Below are 18,103 nucleotides of genomic sequence, written 5' to 3' on the forward strand. Positions count from 1 at the left end.
TACACCTGAGACAGAACGTTGTTTTTAAAAGGAACAATCTAACTGGGTCCCCACTGGTGGGTTGTTGGTTGGTTTGTTGTTTTTCTTTCATATTAACAACACGCTTATATTTTTTCCCCTCCTATAAAGGCATGGAATGTTCTGGCCCTGGATGGCAGTAACTGGCAGCGAATTGACCTGTTTAATTTCCAGAGGGATATTGAGGTATAATTAAGTGACATACAAACCCATTTTTCTTGTTAAAATGTAATTACAGCCTAGAGTGGATTAATACTCCCAGTGTAACCCTTTTTACCTTCCCTGGAGATAGAAATCATTAATTTCAGTTCTTCTTAGCTTCAGGGAGTCTTTAAAGTCTTGGCAATCCATTCAGCTTTTGAAAATGGACAGAATTATATGTCTGTATCCAGACTTAAAGGTAGTAATAGAAGGAAAGTATTTTTATGTGTGTTCTGAAAACAGAAATAAGTAGAATAGGTTTGTTCTTGCGGAAAACTACTACTTCTGGATAGCAGAATTTAGGCTATTTTTCCTTTTGGTCAAAGAAACGTTAACATAGCACTGACTTAGGCCATTAAGACTCTGAATACCTTTTGAAACGTGACCTGGAATATGTCTGTCCTTTCCCTGACTATCTTTAATACCAAAAGTTGAAATGTAAGCGAAGATGCTTCAAGGGAGTGAGATCAAAATTGTTCCTAAAAGATGCAGCTTTGGAAATGCCTCGTTGCAGCTGTTCTAAATCTTAGACATGGACTGCTCGGCACTGGTGGGAGCGGATGCCGTTGTCACGCTGCTCTGAAAATTCAAATTGCATTTATCAGGATAAGAGACCAAAAAAAAGCCTCTTAAGTTTCTTATCAGAATGTTATATCCTCTTTCAAACACGTTGGAGGAGGGAGATAGGGAGTTTGTGGTTTTAACTCATTAGAGACAGAGGCACAAACCAGATGATGACTGAAGATTCGCACCTTGTGGGAGCTGGTGGGAAATACACACGTTATTTGGGGAGGAAAGAGTTAAAATAATCTCTCCCTGCCAGCTGTGTGTCTGAGCAGCTGAGATGCACGGATAATGGAACCGGATAATGGAACCGGATAATGGAACCAGCCTGTGATACAGCCAGGACTTCCATGTGCTCACAGGCTCCTAAGTGGCCTCAGACCTCCTGAAGGAAGTGAACGGTGTGATTTTTCTTGCTTTTGATAATAAATACTTTATGTCTTAACATGCCCTGAAGGTTCTGGACTCGTACAATTATTTACCTTCATAGAAGTAGAGCAGAGCGGTCGGCGGTGCCCGGTCTGTGGAGGTAGGAGGAAACGTGGACGGAGCTGCTCAGCCTTGCTGCTGCCGTGGTCTGCGTAGGAGGGAGCGAGGCAGGAGTGCTGGGAATGCAAACCAGGCTCTTCTCGTTCTCCAGAAGAATTCTCAGCGCCTGGTTTTAATGTCTCTTGGTGCATCCAACACATCTTCTTGCATAAGCACCGACTTCCCCTTGTAGAACCAAACGCCTGAATGTGTTGTACCCAACCCGAAAGCACCTGCGAGGCTTTCTGATGTCCTAAATGATGTTTGCTGTAAAGGAACCTAAATCCATGGGTTGATGTGAATTCTGTATGTTCTAGAAGCGTGTTTGAGCCCTCTCATTCAAAGCTGTGAGTTCACAGGCGTGCCAGAGGAGTTGCAGAAGCACAAGAACTGTTTGGGATTCTCCAGCCCCCCTTACACCACGTGCAGGTCGAGCTTCTGGCCTCGGGCAGCGCTTCAGCAGGACGGTGGCTCCAGAGCTGCTCCCCAAAGCCAGCGGCCAGGTGTCACCAGAAGCTCGTGCAGAGATCTGGTTAAGCTGGTGTCCCTTTTTTGATTGTGGTATTACGTTGTACCAAGCCTGATGATTTTTCTTTTTTTTTTTTTTGGGTGGGAAAAAGATTACAGAAGACTGTCTTCATCATTATTGGAGTCTTAAATGCCAACCAGTCCTTGAAGAAGCGAGTGATGTTCCTGTTCTTTGAACAACCACGTACACTGAAGTGAAGGGGAAGGTTTTTTTAATTTCTAGACACTGATACACGTATTTTCTCAATGGTTTTTGCACTTCACTCACAGTGAGAAATAGCCAGGTGAATGCCAGCTTGTAGTGGGTCTGTGGAGACTTCTGTTGGTTACAAATTTGAAATCTAAAAAGCGTTTTGCTAGATCTCCTGAACACCATTTTTTTTAATCTCTTTTTCTGTGAGAATAAAACTCACGGGCTGGTTCTGCCTCATCTCTATTTTGGATAGAAATGTAAGTGTATCCCTTTGTAGTACATTGGCTGTGCTTGTAAATCTTCCTGCCCACGTTGTAGCAAGGGCACCGCTGCTTTCCTCTTTCTTGGGTGGTCCGTATCGATGTCTGGGAGCTCTGAACTGGAGGAAATGCCTCAGTCGTTATCCTGAGCGGCTTTAGGTAATCGTTCCTTGTCTCTCCATCTTCAGAAGCTGAATAATTCTCCTTCTCCCTGCCTTAGTTTATTATAACAGCATTTTGGTTTTCTTAGCCCTGTTTTACCTAGAGTAACAAACCGGTGTTAATCTGCAAAATTTTGAATTCAACTTTTTGAATGATCAGGTGACTTCTGGATTTTAATGTCGTTCTTTCTGTCTCCGGCAGGGACGAGTAGTTGAGAATATTTCTAAAAGATGTGGAGGTTTCTTGCGGAAGTTAAGCCTGCGTGGCTGTCAAGGAGTAGGAGACAATGCGTTAAGGTAGTGGTATGGCTTCCTTCTGCTCTTAAATGTGGTGTAAAGAATGATGCAGCTTCTACAACCACAGAGGGCTGGAATAATTTATGAACACTTTGGAACTGAGATCTTTAGCCTGTGTGTCTGACTTAAAACATCAAGAGTGGAAATGTGTAAGACACTGTAATTTATCATTTTTTAACTTCACACAGTAGCTGTTCTTCTCAGTCCTCATTGAAATAATACCAGTGCTACTACAGGCTCAGTAGTGACTGGCACTGAGTCACAAGCTTTTGCCTTTAGGCTGGGAAATCCCCAGGCAGGATATCAGGCAACATAAATCATTTATTTTGTGTATTTATTTTGTTTGTTTAGCTTGAGACAGCTTTGTAAAACTGAATCTGATGTGTTATGGTTAACACATGCTGTAAAACATCTGGAAATCTATTGCCTGAAAAGCACTGTTTTCCCTTTAATAAAGGACATTCGCTCAGAACTGCAGAAATATCGAAGTATTGAACCTAAATGGCTGTACCAAGATCACAGATGCGTGAGTAACGTTCCCATCTCTGTTTGCCCTCTCATCCCCTTTCCTGTGTGTACCATATTATATCATAGAATCATGGAACGGTTTGGGTCGGAAGGGACCTCAAAGATCATCCAGTTCCAGCCGCCCTGCCATGGGCAGGGACACCCCCCGCTACACCAGGTTGCTCAAATATCCTCCAGCTCCTTTTTGAGGGAAGGCCAGGCTTGTGCGTGCAGCAGATAACGTAAAGCATGTCGTGTCAAATGTATATGGCTCTGAATAAATCTGTTGGGTGAGTGTGACCCGTATGTTCTCTTTCAGGACGTGTACCAGCCTCAGTAAGTTCTGCTCTAAACTCAGGCACCTGGATTTGGCTTCCTGCACTTCCATAACCAACCTGTCTCTGAAAGCGCTGAGGTAGGAGCCGACAACGCTGACTGTTGATGGTTGATCCGAGATGGCGTGACCCGCCGTCGCCCCGTGTGCCTTGGAGGTGACTGGCGTAGGCTGAGGTGTAACTGTGATCAGGACTCAGACATTCCCCAACAGAGCTCAGCGTTCACACGTTGTGCCAACTGCTTTGCAGAGGTAGAGGAGGACAACTCAGTAAAAGCTGCCCTCGACCTTGTTTGTGTCCATCCTGGTGGTTATTAGCAGTAGAAGAATTACTATACTCTACTAAAATGTTCGAGGAGGGATTTTGGGGGAGACAGAAGCCTTAGTCTGCCTCTTTAAATGCTCATTTGCTAACAGTCAACTTCGTCCTCGTAAGCGTACCGTTGCATGCTTAGCAGTTGTTTGCATAGCTAGAAGGTGAACACCAGTGGGTGCCTGTTTGTCTTTTTAAACTGCTTAGGAGACATATAACTGCTCAAATCTGCTAAATGGGATTGCCAAGTAATCTAGAAAAGGAAGGGATGGACAGACATGGGTGAGAAGATACTGGGACAGAGAAAAGTAGGCAAAAAAACCCACTAAAGGTAACAATAGAGGCCAAGCTACTTAAAAAAAAAAAAAAAAAAAGAAACAAACAAAAAAAAACCACAACAATTCACTGGAGGGTGAATCGAGACACCAAAACAAAACACAGATTTGAAAGAACAAATGAATGATTAAATTATTTTTGAGGCTACATTAAAATACTGTGCCTGCTTTTTCCTCCCCTTGAGGGTCTCCATCCTTGGCTGTGATTTCACGTGGTCAGATTTGTGCTGCAGTATCTCAAATATGTGATAACATGTATATCTCTTCCTAATTACAAATCCCACTTGAGTGTTACTCCTACTGGCAGCTATCTGGAAATGCAGAGTTACACCCGGAAGGTTGGAAGCAGCATGGCAGGAATCCACCCTGGGGCTGGGTTTGGTTGTATTTGGGTCCAGACAGCCCATGAACAGCGTCTGTCCTTGGAGAGGAGCTGGGAGGTGTCCAAAGTGGGATGAGTTGGTCTTTTACCCTGCGTTAGAGCTGGTCCTGCCTCTGGGCAGCTCCCCACATCTGGAGCTGATGTTTGACAGAAGCGTTCCTCGTGGGGTGCGGGTGCACATCTGTGCTCCTGTGGGTTCCAGAAACGGGAATTTCCCAGATTCTGGCTCGGAGCAGGGTTTCTTTCCAAAGCAAAACCGAGTTCACGCACCGCTTTTCCTTTCGCCTCCCAAGCGAGGGGTGCCCGCTGCTGGAACAGCTGATCATCTCCTGGTGCGACCAAGTGACCAAGGATGGCATCCAGGCGCTGGTGAGGGGCTGCGGCGGGCTCAGGGCCCTGTCTCTGAAGGGCTGCACGCAGGTACGGCGCTGCCAGGGTGCTCCCGTGGAATTACAGCTGGCTTATTTCTGCTGGGGACGAAGTGGTGTGGATTTTTCTATTTCCAGAAACGTTACGTTGCTGAAATTGCTCGCAGCCTGCCTGTTGGAGATTAACTGCTTTTCTTGAAATTCTTTAATAAATTCTTTAATAGCTTTGAGCTCGGCGTGAGTAGTGGGGCAGTGAACAAATTGCGTGTCTGGCTGTAGAATCCTTCTTCTCTTCTCCCATCGGGAACACATTGAGCAAACTTTTTTTTTTTAAGAGAGGAGATAAGTTTGTTATTCACGGCCAGACCCAGCCGTCCCTGAAGGCTCCGAGGATTTTAGAAAGCATGACAGTACTTTTGTCTGGGCTGGTGATAGAATTTCCTCCACGTGTCGTTTGGATCTTCTGCTCGGTCCAAGAGAATCACCATCTATGTGACTCCTTGAGCAGAATCTCTGCAGCCAGCTGGGACCGTGGTGCTGCTCCCTGTTCCCTCCAGTATATCGTGTAGCTCTTGAGCTGTGACAGTGGATTTTGAAGAGGCTGCAGATGCTTCTATTTTGGAATATATAAATGGTGCACTGGCTCTTCCAACTGAAAGGGTTTTTTTTTGCCCCTTGTTATGCTTTTTGTTATTTAGACTGACTTCCTTTTATCTTTCTTTAACATCTTACCTGTTGAATCATCAAAAAATTTAGTATGTTAAATGCTTCCATGGATTATGGCTTCACTGAGGAGTTATGTCAGTTATGAGCTGGGGTGTGGGGAACACCAGCCTTGAGCATTACTCTTTTAATGAAGAAGAGCTCCTTGCAAAGCTGTTTCACAAAGAACGTGGGGGATAATTCTAATTCCTTTTTTTTTCTTTTTTAAATTAAGTGAGCTGAGGTCTTTTTAAGGCAGACAGGCTAGAAAGGAGCAAACATGTATCTCAGAATCGTGTCCTTGAAGAAAGAGAATAAAACTGACCCTGCAGGAGTTGCAAACTGTGACCCAGAGACTCCTGAGAGTTTCAGAGCCTCGAGGTGGACTTGGAAAAACGGATCTTCTTTGTACCCGAACATTGACAGCACTTGTTTGTTTTGGGTTTGTTTTTTTTTTTTCCTTAGGGTAGGGATTCCTTAAGGATGAGTCAGTAAGTGCCATGTTTGGCTGCTGTGTATAGATGAACAGCTAGATGTTTTTATTTCCCAAAAAGCATATTTCTCCTGTGCATGGACACAGAGTCCTGAAAGGTGCGATAAGCAAAGCAATAACACGCCGGTTACGTGCACAAGGCAGTGATCCCCTCGTGTGCACAAGAAAGCCCAGCTGTAAAGGCTCTAGGCAGTAGGTTTTTTCCTAAATTTATACTACTGATGGATTTTTAATACGTGAGATGGGTATACATGGCTGTAAAACGGGCTTGATTAAAGATATAACAATCTCAGCCTATTTTGAGAATTCAGGTCATAGAAACAGCTTGAGTTTCTGGTAATTTATGGAATCATGAGTAATATTGATGGCAATACATCCTTGTTATCAATTACTTGCCATCTGTTCTTATAGATTTAAGAACAGCAGGCTTTTTTATCATCAGAAAGCAACCTGGGTATGTTTGTGCTCCTTACATTGCAATGAGATGGATTTTTTTTTCGAGTTCCAGGATTGCAGTATGAAAATAGTGTTACTTCTGGGCCCTCTCTAGTGAAGCATTTCCTTAATTCCTGTAAATAGTTTCTCATTTCACTACTTGCTGTGTTAATTCTGCATGTTTGATCAGATCAGCTTTTCTTTAAATCAGTAACTTAGTGTTGTGGGTCTTTGAACTCTGTTCCTGAGAGGGTAAAAAAAAAAAAGGGGGGGGGGGGGGGGGGTGCAAAAAGGCATGCAGTTAGTGCTGTGTATTTTAAGACTGCAGTGAGTTGCCCTCCTGCCCTGTAGGTATCCAAACCACAGACGCTTTATTGTTCTCAGAACTTTATTTTGAAGATTGCTTCAAGTATGAACAGGTTGCTTCAGTCTCTAAACTTTTCTTTCCAGCTGGAGGATGAAGCTCTGAAATACATTGGTGCACATTGTCCCGAACTGGTGACTTTAAACCTTCAAACGTGCTTAGTAAGTAAAGTTCCCTCTGATTTCCCAGCTCAGCCATTGTGCATTTAGGGGCCAGCTCGGAGCGGAACGGTGCGGAGCACACTCCGTCCCAGAGCCGGCGGCGTCCGTGCAGACGGGGCAGTTGTAAATTCACAAGACTTTTAAAAATAGTTGATGAAAACCAGCTTTTTGGTAGCATTCAGGAGTGTTGAGTAAGCCCCTGAAGCAGCATCACAGCGTTCAGTTTGTCAGAATTGTGTCTCTCTGCCCTGGCCACGGGGCTCCTGCGCTGGTGGCCAGGACTGGCTGGAAAAATTCTTTCCATGGGGCTGGAGCGTTTGTGCCGGAGCGCCCAGGCGGTTCCACTGCTCCCTGTCCGATGGAACCGAGCGCCGTTTCCCTGCACTGCAGTTATTCTGCAGTGCCAAAAACGTGTATTTATGCCAAAAAAAAAAGAAATTGCAATGGGCTTTTTGTACATACCATCGTGAGGTTAGTCTGACACAGTGGGTGACGGGACAACCTCTTCCTTTTCCATGGGGACAAGGGCTTTGGGGCTGCAGGGCTGGCCTTTCCCAGTCCCATTTAAAGACTGGCTCTGCCAGTTACTAGTCTGGCCAGAGACTGGTGTCCGTCCATCCGGGCACTTGCAAGGGAGGAGCTGAGCTGTTAGCAAGTTCCAGACTCTGCAGTGGAGGAGAGGGCAAACGGGCAGAGGGGAGGAGGAAAGCGGGGACGGAGCTGCTGTGCCACGGGGTGAACTGAATGTGATTTGGGCTCCGTGCCTGTCTCTCACAGTTCAGGTTTTTGTCCCAAACCACTGAAGTGTGTTTTTAAAAGGCTTATTTTGTGGGTGACACTGACTGTTGGGTGCTTTCTTGTCTCGAGTTTCAGCCGAGGAGGTCTGTGCAAGCCGGGGTGGCAAAGGCAGGCAGGAGACAGAGCCCAGCCCTGCTGCTGCCATGCCCTCCCCTGGCACTCACGTGGCCCGGATCAGAAACGTTTCCCTGCACGTGGAATCACTTTCCAAATGTTTACAAGCCACTTCCACGTTCCAGCTGCTCCAGTGAAATATTCGAATGCGTTTTTGGGTTGAAAGAATCATAACTTGGCCTCCGTTAGGTGCCCGGTTGGAAGGCTGGGAAGGAAAACAGGCGGTGCCTTGCGCCTCCACCTGCGTCGTTATGGCTTGTGATGGTGGTATTGTTTTTCTTGTAGCAAATAACAGATGATGGTCTCATTACAATATGCAGAGGATGCCACAAGTTGCAATCCTTGTGTGCTTCAGGCTGCTGTAACATTACCGATGCCATCCTGAACGCCCTGGGACAGAACTGCCCGAGGCTCAGGTAGGTTCTCGCTGCAGTTCCCCGAGCTCCAGTGACCCGTTGCACGTTGATTTGGGGCCACAGTCATGTAATATTTGAGCCATTTTGGACCCTGAAGGTCTTTCTGAAAGTGCACTTTTTATCACTGAGCTTTCTCCAGGCATTTGCTGTGGGATGACCGTAGTTTTACCCAAACTGGTAAATTTTCTCCAGGCATTTGCTGTAGGATGACCATAGTTTTACCCAAACTAGTAAATTTTCTCCAGGCATTTGCTGTAGGATGACAGTAGTTTTACCCAAACTTCTGGTTTCTAAACTCGTGGGGGTGAAACAGTGGTAGAAGAGCTCCGTGCCGCGGCGGCGTGTCCCGCCAACGGGCTGGCTTAGCAGCGGTCTCCTTTTACACCATGGTCTATCTGCTTTCGTTCCCTGATGAAAAACAGTCGAGGTCGGGTTACTTTTGTGTTGAGAACTGAAAACAGGTTTAAATAACATTGTTTCCCCTCGACATGTGATATTAACAGGGTTTTCATGGGGATTTTGTAGCAGATGGGCTTTGTGCTCTCACTCTGCTTGACAGAGTGGCTTCCAGCGACATCTCTGTGGGTGCTTGCTCCTTTATTATTATTTTTTTAAGACTTTTTTTTTATTAGGACAAGTTTCTTCAGGAAGACTTTGCTATAATTCAAAGAATGGCCAGGTGCAGAAAGAAGAGACAGTTTTATTATCTGACATCTGTAACAGCTGAGTGGCCTGTTTTAAACAGCATAAAATACATATCTTCTGGGGGTGGGGAGAAAAAAGAAAACCCACAACTGTTTTCTGGGATAAGCCCATTTAAAGAATGACAGGTACAGAGGGTGGGTGCTCTGTGCAAGGTATCCCCTCAGACAGCACAGCCTAAACTGGGTCTAAACTTTTCTGGGTTGCTGGAAGCTTTTAATGAAACACTCTGAAAAGCAAAATGACTCCACCATGGTTATTATAAATTCTTTCTGTGCAGAATATTAGAAGTTGCAAGGTGTTCTCAGCTAACAGATGTGGGCTTTACCACTCTAGCTAGGGTAAGTGCTCCTTTCCACTTTTTCATCAAGTATCTTTGCTTTCTTTTCGTGGTAGACGTGAACAAACAGTAGCTTTCCCTTGAACGTAGATTTTTGTGATACTTTTGATCTCTCTATTGGAGTGGAAGCTGAGTTACAAAAATCAGCTTGTATGTGATCTCTGGCATTGTCCTGACCTGCACATCTGGGAGGATGTGCATCCAAACTACATGAAATGTTAAATACTTGAGAGTTACAAACTTTACTCTTTCTTTTTTCTGGATTAAGCTGTGTTCTGTACAACTGACCCTAAATTTCAACTGACCCTCCTCCACTTTCTATGAATAAAAAACCTCGGTGCCTTTAAATGGGTGAAATTGCTAAATTTCCTTTACTGTATGTGGTGGTGTTGGTAAAGCAGCAGCAAACTTTCCTTTCAGTCATGATGTTTGATGGAGGAAGAGTCTTCATTTTTAAAAAGGGCTGTTTTATTGTAGTTTTATTGATATCTGCTGGCTGAACTTTCCGCTTAGTTTGCGTGTTTGATCTTTTGTTTGTTCCTAGAACTGCCATGAACTTGAAAAAATGGACCTGGAAGAGTGTGTCCAGGTAGGAGGTGCCACCTCTGGCTGTTAAATTTTTTTTTTTTAGCACAGTCCCAGCAGTGTGGAAGGATGGTGAAAAAGTAGATTGTCTCTAAATCAGAACTTGGTTTAGAATCCTGAGCAAGAAGACGGGATATATTTGGATAAGAAAATACTGCTTTTGTAGTTTAATCCTCTTGCTCATATTTCACACTAAAGAATGCTACTGTAAATAAGAAATCTTTAATAGGTGTGTCCTGAAGGTCGTGTAATGAATGTGTGAATTGTGACCCTTGACATGAGATCAAGTCCCAGAGTAAGATGTTTTCTCGTAAGGCCAGAGAAGGTTTGTGCTACACATGTTGCTCAAAACAAGGGAAATAACCTCTGTTTTGGAAAAACACAGCCAGGTTGCTTGAACAGCAGTGATTTATAGAGGTGTGGCAACAACTTGGAATAAAACTGGGTTGCCTGGGCTGGCCTTCCTCAAAGGCAGTGGGGTGTCATGTACTGGGTCTGTTACTGTTGACTCCCCCCTTACAACCCTGTTCATGAGTTTTAGGGGGGTCTCTTGTATGTGACTACACCCCGTTCTGTAGGGTATGTGCCACAAGCTGATAACCATTTCAAGGCAGCGTTTAGAGGGATAATAGTTAAGTTTACTCAAGATCCCCTGAAAAATGTTACAATCCTAAGGACAGATGTAACATCGATTCAGATGAAGACAGTGGAGGGAATAGGGTTTTGCTTCCTGCCATGAGAACAGCGTGACCCCAGTATTCTGTACTTCCTGATGTTTACAGGGCAGAAATTCAGGAGATCACAAGAGGAAATTACAGTAGTCCAGACGGGAAGTGATTTAAAGTTAACCCAAAAAAAGGAAGAAGACAAACTGGGCTGTGTCCTTGAACTGACTGCGTTGAACAAAGAGCCCAGCAAGTTCCCTTCGGAATACTCTTAGATTAGACAGCCATTGTGTTGGGTCTCTTTCTTCCTGGAGAATAAAGAGGAACAATTCAGCAACCCACTGAGCTGCTGGAAGGGGATTTGGACACCTCTTGTGCTTTAGGTGTCCAAACATTTAGGTGACAAACATTTAGGAAACCTGGTGGTGTTGAAGAGGTCTGCTCACCTCTCTTAATCGTGAGCTTTTTTCAGGAGAGCTCCTTAAGGAAGCTGGAAAAACAAGCACTACCTGTATTTTAACAGTCCTTTAAGGACATGAGTTGATTTCTATGAGGGGTGGAAGAATCTGTACGTCTGAAATTCGGTCACACAGGAGATGATGAGTTCCTGAGGGGCTCAGGAGTGACTGTGGGGAGCACTGTCATGGATTAGGCAAAAGTCTGCAGTTTTTCTTTCACAGGGGGGGAAGAAAAGTCCTTGTGCCAAGCACCCAGCGTGAAAGGGCTTTTTCTTTTTTTCCAGATAACAGACAGTACGCTGATCCAGCTTTCCATACACTGTCCACGGCTTCAGGTTCTGGTGAGTATCATGAGTGAGACTTTCAGCGTTTTCTTTCTGTAAACAAAGGGATTTTAAGCACTGCCTGTGGGGGTTTGTCTCTTTGACTTCATAGACATGTTGCGAAGGCTTGGAAGAATTCGGCTAGAAACTTGACCCCGAAGAACCTATTGTCCCTCCCCTACTGCTAGCATTAATCGTACGCCAGGCACCCCCAGCTGCCTGAAAATGAATTGTAGGACACTGGATTCTCCCGGTACCAGCCTCTGGCTGTCCTCCTCAAGCCCAGCAGAGTCTGCCTGCAGCCTGGGCTGTCCGTCTGTCTGTAGGAGAGGAGACCACAGCCCTTCTCACCTGTAGTATGGGGCTGGGCAGCTGAGACCTGGGAATCTTGCTGGCTTTGGAAAGCAGTGTTCCTCTTGGTCTGAATTTCTGGGAGTTTGGTCTTGTTCTCCTCCGTGTCCATGTGCGTACTGCTCCGTTGTCATCATGAAAAAACCTGTCCCGGAGGTGGGGAGATGCAGTCAGTGGGTTCTCCTGTGCAGCCCTCCCTTCTGCACGCTGCGCCCCTCAACAAAGCAACAGACCAGTGCTGTCTCCTCGTTCAAGTCCCAGTTCCTTCTCAAGAACTTGTAAGGTGCATCCCCCCCCCCCCCAAAAAAAAAAAGCACTAAGTAGGTGACATGACATTTCTGCTGGTTCTTAGACCCAGTGTCGGGGTCCTTCCCATGATGTGTAAGGCCACGGATTTTACAGAAGTGGTTTCTTCAATAGCAGAGGTATTTGTGTGCCCTCCTGCCTCTTGGCCCTCTTGCTCTCATCTTGCAGCAGCTGCTTTTCCCATTGTGCTTCAGCTATGGGAGCTTTCCCCTCGCAGGCACCTTAGTCTGGAACGCAGCAGTGGTTCCAGTGCAAGGAGGGGGGTACAGACCTGTCCGAAGCCCCGGGGTGGCAAACCAGTCCAGACTCAGGAAACACGGACCCGCAGTGGCCTGGCAGGGTGTTGGCTTCCGTGTGCTGACGGCAGAAGCTGCTTAACTTGCTGTGTTTGGGTGCAGAGTTTGTCCCACTGTGAGCTGATCACGGACGACGGGATTCGTCACTTGGGAAACGGCGCCTGCGCGCACGACCGCTTGGAGGTGATCGAGCTGGACAACTGCCCCTTGATCACGGACGCCTCCCTGGAGCACCTGAAAAGCTGCCACAGCTTGGAGAGGATAGAACTGTACGACTGTCAGCAAATCACGCGGGCAGGGATCAAGAGACTCAGGGTAAAAAAAAAAAAAAAAAAAAGAAATTAAAACACCGCTAAGGCCGTGGCTTGAACGCTTTATCCGGTGGGGGGAGGCGGAGGGCTGAGGTTTCAGGTTCCTCGTGATGTGGTGCTCATTCTTCAAGTCTTGTGAGAACCTCTCCATCACTGCCTGCTGGTCACCGAGGGCTCTCTGTGTCCCGGGGCTTCCTCCGGAGTCTGTTTCTCCATCTGTAAAAGAGGAGGAATCGTAGAATCACGGAACGGTTTGGGTTGGAAGAGTCATTAAAGATCAGCTGCTCACATTTTCTTTGCAAAGAGGACACAGATCCACACGTTTAGATGTTGTTCTGTTCCCCGCAGCTACCACAGGGTTAGCGGGGAGGACAGAGCACCCAGTTTTCTCGTTCCCTAGAACTGTGTTTTCTGGTAACAGAAGGAATTTGCTAACCCGCAGTCCGGGGGGAAATCACACCGGTGAACTGGAAGAGTTGGACTCTAATTTCTGTGCCCATTAGTTTGTAGCCTGAGGACAAGCCGGGGCGGCTCCGGCCCCTCCGGCTCTTGCGCCACCACTGCCCTCCTCACTTTACACCCTGTCTTTGTCTTTTCAGACCCACCTACCCAATATCAAAGTCCATGCCTACTTCGCGCCGGTGACTCCACCGCCGTCGGTCGGAGGCAGCAGACAGCGCTTCTGCAGATGCTGCATCATCCTATGACACTGGAAGTGGCCGTCCGTGCAAACTGAGTATTTAATTACACTTGTAGGATTACGGTGGACACCAGTATCTTCAAGGAAAGCGATACCAGTGTCATTTGCGAGGGGCAGCGAGCCGAGCCGCGGTGCCGGGCCCCTGTAGCCATCCATACACATCCATACACACACCCCACCTGCTCCAGCAAACCCATGAACTCCCAGCAGCGCGGGAGCTGGAGCTGCGTTGGCTTTTTCTGTAGGTGGATTGGTATAATTCTGAACCATTCCTACTGGGCATGCTCAGATGAAAGCGTTGCGGTGAGGAGGGGAGGTCTTGGCGAACCCAGAGTGACTGTTGGCTGCTGCTGAGGTTGGAACAGCAACTGAAACCCTTTGAAATGGGGAGAAGGGGGAGAGAGGAAAGGAACATGCTTTAACCCTGCATCCGTTGTCCAGAAGAGAAAAAAAAAAAAAAAAAAATAACCCAAACCTCAAAATCCCAACCAGTTTTGTGTCCATTTTTCAGTGAGGGACTGAAACAGCAGCTGTTGTGCGACATGACGTGCGTGTGCTTCTCTGCTTGCCCTTCCCTCTGGCCCTGAGCATGCTCACCTCGAGGGTTCATCCGTTCTTCTGCGTTCCGTAGCGCCCAGCTCAGAGGCTTCCTGCATTCTCGTGATAGAGCTCCACATCTGCAACATCAGGCTTGGGTTTTTTACCCTCCCTACATCCTGTTTTTTTTTGTTTTTGTTTTTGTTTTTTTACAGAGTTCTAATTCAGTAATTTTTTTGAGATTTACCAAACAAAAGTTACGAATCGATACTTTAAATTTAAAAAAATACTTTTTACCATTGGAAGCCTGAGATGACCCGTTGGGAAGATTCCTAAATGGTTAACGAGCTGCGCTGCAGACTGGGCTCTTGTAGGCTGCTCGGCCTCGTTTTGTCAGCGATGGGGCGTCTGGATTTGTTCTGCATTTCGGGTTTTATCCCAGTGACAAGAGTATAACTCTTGATACAGGGGGAGAAGTTACAGTCTCTGTTCCAGTGGCTGTAAGTTCCCGACTCCTCCTGTCCTTTCCCTCCAACCTTCATCCTGCCCCCAAGGAAAAGCAGAGTCGAGTCTTTTTGCTCGTTGCCCTGATGGAGAAATTATGACTCGCTGGTGGCAGCGGGAGGAGCAGGAGGCCTGAAAATACACCCGGGGTGTGAGCACTGGGGGATTTGGGGGATTTGGGGTGACTTTTGTGCTTTCTACAGGTAAGTGTCACATCCCAGAGGAGGAACCACCCGAGTGAGACGGGGTTTGCTCTGTGCCAGTCCTTCCCCACGGTCAGGTGCTGGTTTCGGGGCATTTCAGGCATTGAGCCAGGGTGTTCCGAGGAGCAGGAGTGCCCAGTTCCCCGCTGCTGGCGGTTCCAGACGCCCAGTATGAAATGCGTGAGCAGATGGGCCGACGCCGAGGGCTTAATGGGGCAGAACTGGGTCAGACTGTAACAAGCTGGTGGAAGACGAGGTGACGTGTGAGTAACCGCGCTCGTCCCGGCGCGCGCGGGCACGGAAGGTCCCAGCGGAGACGTGGCCACCGCAGCCGCCAGCAGCCGAGGAGCTGGTGCTTCACCTTCGCGCCGGGGAAGCTGGCGGTGGGGAAGAGCAGGGTGCAGCACGAGGAACGGCGGTTTCGGTGTCCCGGGGGCTGGTTTTATTCCACTGTGGGTTTGCTTTGAGGACAGCGTGTGGCTTCCCAACCCTCTTACCGCCGTCGGAGCTGCTCGGGCAGTCCGGAGGGTCGCGTAGTGCCACCGGAGCTGTGTCCCCCCTTCATCTACAACTTAAATTTCCCCGACCCGTCTGTAGATGCTTAACAAAGTCTCGCAGCTGCACAGTCCGCTGGGAGCGAATCCAGTGTGCTGTGTTTAAAAGGATACTGTCAATTCCTTCCCCGTAGGTCGCTTTTAATCCGTTATATTTATTCAGATCCTCTTTAGCGCTCTGGATTCTCTCTCTCCCCAAGCGGCACGTTCCCCTACTTCCTTTGCAGAACTTCCTCCACTTTTCAGGGTGGCAGGAGATACCGGCGCTTCCCGCGGGAACGGACGGACTGAGCGGGCGGGTGCCCCCGGAGCAGCACCCGCAATCCCACGACGGTGGGAAGCACCCTGGGTGCAGTGGGTCCTGTGGCAGGGGAGAGCTCGAACGGGTTTACAAGCTGGGGTGGCGCTGGCTGACCGATTTCTGTGTAACAGAGCAGTTTTCAAGGGAAAACTAAAGAATACAGAACCCAAAGTGTTATTTTATTTGATATTTTTTCCCCCCCCCAAACAGGGTGACAGCATTAAGGGTAGCTCAAACTACTTGACAGTGTCCTTTTAAGTCAGTTATCCATCTTCAAATGGACTCTTCCTTATGTTTGTATTTATAAATACCAATAAACACCATTTTCCAAGCTGTGTCTTACTAGAGGAATACCTTGTAGAGCCAAAAAAAACCCAACCTCCTGCACGGGGCAGCGTAGGGGCCGTGGTGGGGGATGTGGTTTCCGCCAGGGTCGCTCCGGGGGCTGGTTGAGCCCTGGCCCTGGCTCGGAGCTGGTGGCCACGGAGGGCTTGGAGCACTGAGCTCCAGGGCCCGCGGGTCGGAGGGATGATGGCTTTTGAGGGGTGAGTGATGTGAAACGGCGGCTCTGCTGAAGAGTTCCGAGAGGAGCAAACCCTGACTGAGCATCGCATCCGTGTGGGAGCTCCGGGTTTGTGCCAAACGCCTCTTTTCCAGCCCCCGCGCCGGACCAGGTCCTCGATGCGAGACTGAGCTGTTCTCTGGACGTTGGCCCTTTTCCTCGTCCGCCCTCAGAAACCAGCGTGCACCCGCCGAGCTGGAAGATGCCTCCAGAGAAGTCGGGTTCCCCCAGTCGTGGAGCAGAGGCTGGACTCGAGTTACCCCCTCGAAAACCCGGGATCTGCCCCTTGGCCCCGGCCACGGCGCGCAGCCGAGTCGGAGCCGCCGCGGGCTCTGCCGGCTCTTGGACTGGGCGAGCAGGTGGGTGCGGAGACGGAGGGACCCATTTGGCCGAGACCTTCTGGACTGGTGCCCTCGAGATCTTCCAGGGAGGTGTGAGGAGGTGGAACTCAACCAAAAATAAGGCTTTTCTGGTCTTTCCAGACACGCAGCAGCACCTTTTTACCCTGATTCTGTGAGGATGAGGATGGGGCAAGTGTAAGATGCTGTCACAGTGGTTATTTCAAACAAAAACTTCAACAGATTCCGATTTTCTAAACATTGTAATTTCCTTTTTTTTTTTTTTTAATTTTAATTTACTCTCGTGTTCATGGCTGGCCCATGGTGGTGTGTGTTTTGGGGTTTTTTGGGGGTGGGGGAGATGGATGGGAGATGAGTATGACAAGGTTCTGTGCTACAGTGTCCTGGGGAGGGGGATGTGCCCCAAAAATGGGGTTTAAAACATTTTGGCCTCGTCTGATGAAGGATTGCGTGGTTGGAAGGGTTATTTTGAGGGTGGTTGATTTTTTTGTTGTTTTGTTGTTGTTGTGGGTTTTTTTTTTCTGTTTTGCTTGTTTTCTGGCATCCGAACAAGCCGGCCGAGGTTTCTGTTCTCTCTCCGTGCTGAAGCCTGGCAGAGGCACCCGGCACCACTCCTGGTGCTGCCACTTGGCGAGTTGCGTGGGGCCAAAAAAAGCTTCGGTCCGCGCTCGGGCAGCCTGTGCTGTGCCTTCCCAGCCCCTCGCCCCCAACTCGGTGTGCCCCCCTGGGACCCCTCCTGGGCACCAGCTGAGCCCTCGGCCACCCCGGGGGCTGCTGTCGCCAGGGCCCCGGTACGGGGGGACACCTCGGCACAGCCCCATCACCGGTGACACCGAGCCTGGCCCAGCTCCCCTGGCACTGCCCACCTCTCCGGGTGAGGCGGGGGGCTCGGCAGAGCTTGGCACTCACCGTGCCAGCAGCTGGCACGTACCAGCTGCCTGGCTGAGCTCTTGCAGAGTGTTGGAGATTTTTTGGGTTTTTAAGAGACGAGGAAATTCATCCCCTGCTCACACCAGTGGTGGGACCGTGGGGTCCTGCCCTGCCTCAGGAGGGCACCCGGGCTGCTGGGGGGGACCCTGGCAATGCCCCCAGCACCCTGCCCTTCCCTGGGGCTCCTCGTGCTGCAGCCACCATCCTTCCTCTGTCCCCAAAGGTTCATCCGAGCTCCCCGTGGTTCTCCCCGCAGACCCCGGCTGGGAACTCGGCGGCTGCTAAACTGGGATTATCCCCCCTCCTCTATGCAAACCCCCCCGAGCATTGGCCGTCCTCGGCCCCCGCTCCGTTCCCATCTCACTGCAGGGCACGGGGATGGGCACAGGGGCTGCTGTGCCCACGGACCCCCCGTGCCGGGGGTCAGGTCTGGCCTCCGCGGGATTTTTAACGCGTTTTTAACCTGGGGTGGGCTCCCGACGTCTGACACGCCAGCTGGAACCTTGTCGTACGCTCCCTTGGTGACGTATCTATAAATTATAGAGATCTGTAAAATATTATTTTAATGATCTCGTAATCCGTGCTTCCCTTGACACCGTGTGGGTATAATAATGCCATTAATGACCAGTAAATATATAAATATC

General features: G+C 48.5%; 1 protein-coding gene across 5 annotated transcripts in view; it reads left to right on the forward strand.

Moving 5' to 3' along the window:
* Positions 1-14,717, forward strand: part of FBXL20 (F-box and leucine rich repeat protein 20) — a 38,458-nt gene extending 23,741 nt beyond the window's left edge. For all 5 annotated transcript variants that reach the window (XM_086626568.1, XM_086626567.1, XM_086626566.1 and 2 more), the window contains 12 exons: positions 130-204; positions 2,656-2,750; positions 3,208-3,276; positions 3,577-3,672; positions 4,915-5,041; positions 7,070-7,144; positions 8,342-8,472; positions 9,455-9,515; positions 10,059-10,103; positions 11,507-11,563; positions 12,601-12,813; positions 13,409-14,717. In XM_086626568.1, the coding sequence (XP_086482694.1) occupies positions 130-204; positions 2,656-2,750; positions 3,208-3,276; positions 3,577-3,672; positions 4,915-5,041; positions 7,070-7,144; positions 8,342-8,472; positions 9,455-9,515; positions 10,059-10,103; positions 11,507-11,563; positions 12,601-12,813; positions 13,409-13,516 (1,152 nt within the window). In that variant the 3' untranslated portion in view covers positions 13,517-14,717. The remainder of the gene's footprint in view (positions 1-129; positions 205-2,655; positions 2,751-3,207; positions 3,277-3,576; positions 3,673-4,914; positions 5,042-7,069; positions 7,145-8,341; positions 8,473-9,454; positions 9,516-10,058; positions 10,104-11,506; positions 11,564-12,600; positions 12,814-13,408) is intronic.
* Positions 14,718-18,103: the final 3,386 nt, after the last annotated feature.

The sequence above is a fragment of the Tauraco erythrolophus genome, chromosome 25 (genome assembly GCF_009769465.1).
Source record: "Tauraco erythrolophus isolate bTauEry1 chromosome 25, bTauEry1.pri, whole genome shotgun sequence".
In the NCBI taxonomy this organism is placed as follows: Eukaryota; Metazoa; Chordata; class Aves; order Musophagiformes; family Musophagidae; genus Tauraco; species Tauraco erythrolophus.